This window comes from Felis catus, chromosome C1 (genome assembly GCF_018350175.1).
Source record: "Felis catus isolate Fca126 chromosome C1, F.catus_Fca126_mat1.0, whole genome shotgun sequence".
NCBI classification, from domain to species: Eukaryota; Metazoa; Chordata; class Mammalia; order Carnivora; family Felidae; genus Felis; species Felis catus.
This window is the reverse complement of record NC_058375.1, coordinates 29,001,219-29,009,990: the sequence shown is the minus strand read 5'-3', so window position 1 is coordinate 29,009,990 and position 8,772 is coordinate 29,001,219. Positions and strand designations below refer to the sequence as shown.

Below are 8,772 nucleotides of genomic sequence, written 5' to 3'. Positions count from 1 at the left end.
GAATTTTTTTTTTTGGAAAAGCATGTCCCAAATATTGCATGGCACATACACTAGGAATTATTGTTTATCTGAAATCCTAATTTAACTGGGTATCCTGTATTTTTATGTGCGGAAATCCTGCAAGCTTACCAGTAGGTGACATCTGAGCTAAGAACGGAATGACCTGAAGGAACTAGCTGTTCAAAGTTTTAAGGAAAGAGTGATTCAGGCGGAGGGATCCAGAGTGAATGTCAGAATAACCACTGGGAGGGAGGTACAAGTGAGGCTAGATAAATAGGCGGGGGCCAGATCCTGCAGAATTCTGTAGGGATGGCAAGGAGTCTTTAATTTCTTTCTCTCCGTAAGTGTGATGCGCTATTGGAATTTTAAGAAGGGCGACAAGGTCTGACTGCTATTTGGCTGCTGTTTGGTCAGCCACCTTTGGAAGGGTTAGAGGGCAACCTCAGAAGATAATTGAACTTAAGCTTGTGCCATTGGCCTGGGAAGCGAGGGTACCTAGGAGGCCGCCAGGGAGGAGCAGCTTGGCGGTTGCTAGGGAGCGAGAGGGGCGGGGCTCTACGCACCGCGAAGGCTAAGCGGCCGGGACGGAGGCGGAGCCAGGAGAGCGGCGGCGCGCGCCGTGCGTTCGCAGGAAGTCGTGCCGGGAAAGCGAAGGGCGCGAGCGGAAGTGACGTCGCCCGTGCCCACGTGGTCCAGCGTGGTTCCCGCGGGTCGTTTCGGCCGGACCTGGAAAGTTACGAGCTCGTTTACTCGACAGAGGCGGGACCTAGCGCTCCGGTGCCCGTCCGGTCGGCAAGATGGTGAAGCCCAAGTACAAAGGACGGAGCACCATCAACCCCTCCAAGGCCAGCACAAACCCTGGTACGGGCGGCGGGGCTCGCGGAGGGTGGAGCTTGGAGGAAGCTTGGTAGGGAGGGCTCCGAGGGGATCGAGGGGGAGGAGGGATACCCGGGTGGCAAATAACTTGGAGTGGCCTCGAGCCGAGTGGCTATTGGGGACGAGAAGGCAGAGGTGGTTTTTTCATTCGCAGGCACTGAGGAGGGCTGACATCTTGCACGCCTCTCAGGGCCAGGTGCCACGCACCAGTTCTAAAGTCGGGGAAAGTGAACCCTTGGGCCTGGCAGCCATGGGGCGTCTCCAGTTGTGAAATGCAGAGACTGGGAAGCTCTGAGTTGGAAAGGGCAGTTATCTCGACCTCCTCTTGTGTTCCTAGGTGGATCAGCCTCTCTCCCAATATGTTTCAGACTTGTATGATTAGGAGTTAATTGGATAGTCAGATTAAAAGTGGTGTAGGCCGACCCAGCTGGCATTTTACACTTGACCACACTTGCCTGCCACTCTAGCTTTGACCATTTAAATGAGAAAGGGATTGTACATTTGGCTGTTGGAGTCATCCTACCTGGTAAAGCGCACGGAAACACTGCAGGTGGACGGATAATGATCATTTCAATAAAGATGTTTTTGGAGATGTTTGTGCGCTTTGCTGAGCTTCCACTTGCGGGATGAACAAGATAATCTTTGGGGGAGTCTCTTCCATTGGAGAGAGACAGAGCATGAGCAGAGGAGGGGTAGAGAGAGAGAGGGAGACACAGAATCCAAGGCAGGCTCCAGGCTCCGAGCTGTCAACACAGAGCCGGACACGGGGCTCGAACTCACCAGCTGTGAGATCATGACCTGAGCTGAAGTCGGACACCCAACCGACTGAGCCACCCAGGTGCCCGTAATAATCCTTTTTTTAAAATGTGGCTTAAAGTTTTTGATGACTTTAGTTGATGTTGAATGCTTTCCCTGGATTGCTGATAACTTATGCAATTTCTGTACCCTGGGATCTCAGAATGTCGGACCCAAAAAGGCCCCTTAGGGGTTACAATGTTGTAGGTGAGGAACCAGGGCCAAAATTGGGGAAGTGGCTCATCACGGTTGGCAAAGTTGGTGAGTAGAGCCGTCAGCACTGGGATTTCAGCCTGTTTTCTACTGCATCGCTTCAGGAGTAGGCAGGTGACTTGAAGACATCCCCAACAGGAAGAGCTAGGCCAGTATTAGCATGCTTATTTGTCCTTCTCTCTCTGAGATGTAAGGCAAGATTTGCCACCTATGTTGCTGTTGATGAAACTAAACTCAAACATTAGGAAATTAAGAAACTGGTACATAAGGAATACTTAGGTATCAAAATATGTAGTCTCCGTGGTGCCTTGCATACAGCAGGTACTCCGTATCGGTTCCACAGAGGTAGGTGTCTTAGTAAGAGCACAGACAGTGGTCGAATGCTTTTGTTTAAATTCTGGCTCTGCCGTTTAGTAGCTGTGTGATCTTCGGCAAGGCGTCTGGCCACCTGTGCCTCAGTTTCTCAGCTTGCAGAATGAGGATAATGTCTCTCCTGATAGGGTTATTGCATGGATTGCATGGGATGATGCCTGTACTGTGGATCACACGGTGCCACGATTAATGCTCACAATTATTAACTCTTATCAAACACAGTCATATTGAGGGTCAGAGGTTAGGTCAGCTTTGTCATACCATGTAGCTTCCGGTGATCGTAATTTTGTCGGGACGACGTAGGGGAGAGTAGATATTTTGCGGTGAGGCAGGGCAGCAGCTTGCCTACTTTGAGCTAGTTGGTATGTTTGAGGCAATGAGCATATTTAAACTTGGTTATCAAATAGCTTGCGGTCGACTTCTGTCTTTCCTAGATCGAGTACAGGGAGCAGGAGGCCAGAACATGAGGGACCGGGCCACAATCCGGCGCCTGAATATGTACAGGCAGAAGGAACGCAGGTGAGCATTGCACACTGCCATGCCCCCTTTCCCTTCGTGCCCCGGACTTGTAGCTGAGACCTCGTAACCTATGACCTTCCCACACCCGCTTTCCCCAAATACCAGTAGTGTATTTTCAGATGTCATCTTATATGGGTGTTGTTATGATAAATTGTAAGGTTCCGGTTAAAGGCGTGGGTAGTGGGTGGTGAAACAGTGATTGTGTCACAAGACTGTAGGACAAATCGAGGTTTTATTCCTCACAGCCTCGCCCTCCACGAATGGCACATGAAATCTCAAGTTACATATCCCTCAGCTAGAAATTTGGTTTTCTTTCCCAAAGCATATAGGACTGTAGTTATGAAAGCAGCCAGAAAACTTGTTTTTTAATGCGAAACTTTAGATCACAACATTGTGGCACTTGGAAACTCATCACAACTGGGAGTTCTGCTGAGGCAGCCTCTACCACAGGGACTTGCTGACCATGGCATTTTGCTAGCTGGTCTTAATTTGTTTGGTAATTAGATTCTTCATCCATTCTGAAAGATGTGTTTAAAGCACAAATGTCAATGAACTTAATCTTCCTTAGTCACCTACTCTGCTGTTTGTTTTAAAATTTTGAGTCCCAGCATAAATCACCCTCTACTTAAAACTCGTTTAAACCGGCCTTCAAATAATTACCGCAGAAACTCAAGTATGTGGCGTTTTTTTTTTTTTCCTTTTTAAAAAAAAAGCAAACAAACAGTAAACAGATTTTCAGACATCAGCGTTATTTGTTATTCATCCAGCAGAAATCATTACGTGCTCTGTTGCAAGAGGTTTAAATGGCTTTTGGACAATCTGTTTCAAATGTAGAAGTACTTTTTGTTTACTGAAATCTGTATTTCATGATCATTTAAAACCAGAAAAAGAAAAAAAGGTCCTTTTGATGGAAAGGGTATTCTGTAAACCAAGCTTTTCTGTAGCCTTTCTTCTGTCATCAACCAAAATCTGTTATTTCCTCAATTTAGGAACAGTCGTGGTAAAGTGATTAAGCCTCTGCAATATCAGTCAACCGTGGCTTCTGGCACGGTGGCAAGAGTGGAGCCAAATATTAAATGGTTTGGTGAGTACTGTCACTGTCCCCTGTCACTTCGTTCTACCGAATGTGCGCTGTATGGAAAAAGGTGGGTCTAAAAGGCAGAAGCTTTTGGGCGAGTAGTACTGTCAGGGGTTATAGGAGAAAGGGATGAGAAGTACCCGTAGTGGGAAAAGTGCTAAGAAAAGTAGTGGTGGCGGTGGTGGTGGATTCCAGAAACAAGTTCTTCTTCTTTTTTTTCCTTTTTTTTTTTTTTGAGAGAGAGAAAGTTCCAGTGGGGGAGGGCCAGAGAGAGAGAATCCCAAGCAGGCTCCGCCCTGCTAGCACAGAGCCCACTGTGGGGCTTGAACCCACGAACCACGAGATCATGACCTGAGCTGAAGTCAGACGCTTCACTGGCCTAGCCACCCAGGCGGCCCCTCAACAAGTTCTTTGTGTAAAGAGCTCATTGTTCATTGTAAGTGAACCCTCTTAAACAGATAAGTCCGTCCTTGGTGACCTGCTTTCACAGAACCTGAGAGCTGTCATCTCGTCCTTTCCGGTGGCCCAGAGGGTGCCTTGCAGGTAACGCCTGTGCCTTTAACTCGAAGCACAAGTGCATTGGCTGGAAGCTCCTTTGAAACAGTTCTTCATGGGCACCTACACTGGCCGTGAAAGGGTCTCTTGTTGGCCTTTCCCAGGAGCGAAGAGAGCGGAGTCAGGGCTTCTTGCTTTGGAAAGTCGGCCTCCAGTTGAGGCCGGGCTTTCTCTCAGTCCCTGCTAGGTGCGTGGGCACGTCAGGTCACACCCATGGTTTGCTTGGTGTTTGACCTCTGTGCGTGGAGGCAGGTGACAACTACCTTTGAGTGTCTCTCTCATCTTTTGAGGGGATACCCTCTAGGAAGCGGCAACACGGGAAGGTGTCCGAGAAAACGTTTTAGAGAGGTGTTTTAGCCTCTCTGGAGACTGTGACTCTAGGTCCAGACCATCTGGGTGTGAATCCTAATTCTGCCATTTCTGTGACCGTGGGCAAGTTATTAGGCTTCTCTGTTGGTTGACTTCCTTGTCTCTAAAATGGGGATAAAAATAGTCCCTATTTTCCTACGGCTGCGGTGGGGATTAGGTGGGGGAAGACGTGGGCAGTGTAGCAGCCAGCGGCCCCTTGGCCCTCACCATCTTGAGTTCTGTATTTGTGCTGCCCCTGCTGTTTCGTTGAATATGTGTTTCAGGCTCCCTCACTTACAAGGAGTTCCCCAGCTAGTGTTATGTAGCTTTATTTTGTTCCCTTGCATGGATTTATTGGTGAACTCAATAGTCCCTTCAAACCCTCATAACCCTAAAGGCAGTAATTGTGACTCAGGTTCTGTGCTTCAAGATTCCCTTTGTATATGAGTACATCAGCTGTGATTGGCTCCAGATTTCTTTGCCAGATCTCGCAGGAAGTATAGGATAGTTGTCAAATCTCAGTTCCATTCAGTGATGTTGATTTTTCAGTTTCATCCAGTCAGGAAACTGGGCTTGGAAAACTCTTGAAACCCTTTGTGTGTGTGGTTGGTGGATTAGTTCATAGTGTATGAGTGCAGGAGAGGCAGTTTTTTTGTTTTATTCCCCCCCCCCCCTTTAAATTTGAAAATGGCTACATGGGACAGATGTATCAGATGTTTGGGCAAGCCAGGGTAACAGAGTCTTTCTTGCCTTTCCCTGTGTCTTTGGGAAGAAGGATGCAGAATCAAAAAGGAGTCGTTTATAAATGACAACATTCTTCCATAAAACAGGAAACACACGTGTGATTAAACAGTCGTCGTTACAAAAATTTCAAGAGGAAATGGGCACAGTTATGAAGGATCCATACAAAGTTGTCATGAAGCAAAGCAAGCTACCCATGTCTCTTCTCCACGATCGGATCCAGCCTCACGTAAGTTGGAGGATATCCCTGGCAATGGAATTTCGTGGGCACACTCCACACCGATCCAGCTCTAACGTGTTTGTCTTTTGTGTTTTTCCATAGGGAAGAGTGGCTTTAATGCCGTACTGATGAACTTTCTGAGACTTCTCCTTTCATCTGTGTTAGGGCCTTACCCTAGTATGAGTTGCGTTGTGTCAGGAGGGCGCATTACCTAGTGGATCAGAGCGCAGGCTTGGGAGTCAGGTCCCACTTAGCCTTTACTCTCCCCCTTGCTAGAGCCTTAGGTATCTCCATGGGCTTTCACTTCCCGGCTATAAAGCCAAGAAAACCGACTTCCTTGGGTGACCAGATGAAGCATTTGGCATACAGTGAGGTCATAGCCCACTGCCGTTAATTAGAGCTGACTAGATCATGGCTATTACTAATACTAGTTGTATTTTGGGTTTTTTTGGGTAGGCAAACTGGTTTAAGTAGTAACTCCTTCAAACTTCGGGGAAATGTAGAGTTAGGACTGGGTTGGTAGGAGGGAGGCCTTTGGTGCTATGTACTTTGGGCTTCTGTGAGACCCTTGGAATTCTTTCTAGTGAAGGAAAGGGTGCTGGGCAGATTGGTTCTTAACCACTGTGGTTGAAGGACAGTGAGGACTGAATCCTGCTTGAGTGGAATGAGTTTCACACAGAACCAAAGAAATGGCCTCATGTTTGCACGCTTTTACTTGCATCGAATGTTAATTCTCAGAAATGTAGCCAGTACGTAAGCCTCAGTTCAAATGTAAGGAGGGGAAGGAAACATTGACATGCATGCATGGATTAAACAGTTCAAAGCAAATTGTTTACTCGCAGAACAAAATAAAAACCAAGGCCTGGTTATTGCCTCAGGTTTTGTCAATTATGCTTTGTTTTATGACGGACTAGAAGAATGGCACCTATTAGTGGAATGACTGTTTTCTTTCAGGGAAACACATGAGTGTAATTCACGAACCACAGACAAGTTGCTCATTTCCCTTGTTCTCTTGGTCTGTTCTCCCTAAAGCCATCTTTTAACAAACTATTGAATCTTGTTTACGAGGAGAACAGAGAGGGCTTATTATGGATTTATTGCTTTGTTGCTCATTCCAGTTGTTCAGTGCTTCTAAAACTCAGTGCCAAGTATCTGATCTATAGAGTGAAGGATGGACAGCTGCACCAGTCAGCTGGTATTTTGATGCAGATAATACTCAAGAGTACGGGATGCCTTTACTGCTTTGGCCTTGAAAAACCTTCCCTGTTTTATTTTAGTGTGGTATCTACTGCTCCTTATAAAGTTTAATCCTAGATCCCTGCACAGGGGAGTCCAATCAGATATGCTTTAACTTTTACACTGTCGTCAGTTACATGTGCGTTATAATTACTATAATTCTGTAGCAGTCCAGCAAAAATACTGTCACTTATTTGTGTGCTTTGTTAAATACTGCTATAGCTGCATGATACTCGTTAACGTATGGACTCACACACACACACATCTGTGTGTGTACTGTACTTGATAGGTTATTTATGAGCTTTCCAAGAATAACTTTGGTCACAGTTTTCCCGCTGACATCAGTACCTGGTTCCCCTGTAAAACTGAACTAAGAGAGGGGTTAGAGAATCTAAAAAAAATGACAACAGCTTAAGGATCTTCAGGAATTGGAGGGGGCGATCAAGGTCAGAAGCCATAGGGGCCGGTCCATCATCCGTGTTTAGTGGCTGGTGCTCACAGAGGAGCTTTGTACTGAGGGGCAGAGGGTGATTTTTTTTTTTTTGAGGCTATACTCTGCCGTCTGTTAACGTTCTGTTACGTGTTAGATCCTAACTCAGACTTTGACTTTTATCCTATTTCAAAAATTCCTATGCCCGTAACTCCTTTACAGGCACATCAAGTTCTAGTTAGTATCAGGTTCCTTTTATCACATCTAAACTATTACTTTGGACTTCTGCTAGATGTTTTTCATCTGAAGGCTTTCCATGTGCATTTAATAAAAACGTTACCTAAATTAGGAAAAATGTTATCTGAAACTAAAATGCATCTTACAAAACAAGCAATTCCTTTTGGCCATGAAAGAAGTGAACTTCCAAGAAAAAGTTGGCATTTACAGTTGGTTTAAAAAAGAACATAAATTTGAGTATAATTGTCCTTGACAAAATCTGTGAATTTGGCGAATTTTATGCACTTGTTTGAAAACTCAAAAAAGAAAAGAAAAGATAAGTTAATTTTTATCATTGTGGCCGTAATTACATATGACTAAAGTTTATGATAAATGAAATAAAGCAGAGTTTTTGGCAAGTCTTACACAACTATTCATATTTGCTTTGACTCTTTGTATTACTTTTGTATTTCTCCAAGGAGGCTTATAGAACTTTAGGATTGGGGAACAAGTGCTTTTGCTATTTAAGCATTTCAAATTTGAAACCAGGCTGCATCCCTGTTGTAGTTTTTGGTACGGGTTGAGCTTTGAAAAAACAAAAGCGGGAAGCCTTTCCTGGGTAGGTTTTAAACTTTCTGTTTTTGCTCAGTGCTTTCCTTAGCTTTACGTGAAACTCTGTTTTCTCTTTAGAACTCCAAGGTGCACATTCTTGACACCGAAAGCTTTGAAACTACATTCGGCCCTAAGTCACAGAGGAAGCGACCAAACTTATTTGCGAGTGATATGCAGTCTCTTCTAGAAAATGCAGAAATGTCCAGCGAGAGCTACGACCAGGGCAAGGATCGTGACCTGGTCACCGAAGACCCTGGGGTGAGGTACGGTTTGGGTGTCATCTGTTCTCATCATTTGCTCTTGTGCAACAAAACTTTTTTTTGAGTTTATTTGGAGACAGAAGTTGCGCCAGGGGAGGGGCAGAGAGAGGGAGGGAGGGAGAGAATCCCTAGCAGGCTCCGCGTTGTCAGCGCAGAGGCAGACTAGGGCTCCAACTCACAAACTGAGATCTGGCCTGAGCCAAAATCAAGAGTTGGACACTCAACAGACCACCCAGGTGCCCTGCAACAAAATATTTTTGTACCTTTATTTTACCTATATGAAGCTTGGTGCTTACCTCCT

At 45.7% G+C, this 8,772-nt stretch overlaps 1 protein-coding gene across 1 annotated transcript in view; it reads left to right on the top strand.

Annotated features, from left to right (window-relative positions):
* The first annotated feature begins 659 nt into the window (after window positions 1–659).
* The window catches only part of GNL2 (G protein nucleolar 2), a 25,962-nt gene continuing 17,849 nt past the window's right edge, over window positions 660–8,772 (top strand). The window contains exons 1-5 of the mRNA XM_003989868.6: window positions 660–861; window positions 2,691–2,775; window positions 3,765–3,859; window positions 5,587–5,726; window positions 8,290–8,474. Of these exons, the coding sequence (XP_003989917.1) occupies window positions 798–861; window positions 2,691–2,775; window positions 3,765–3,859; window positions 5,587–5,726; window positions 8,290–8,474 (569 nt within the window). The 5' untranslated portion in view covers window positions 660–797. The remainder of the gene's footprint in view (window positions 862–2,690; window positions 2,776–3,764; window positions 3,860–5,586; window positions 5,727–8,289; window positions 8,475–8,772) is intronic.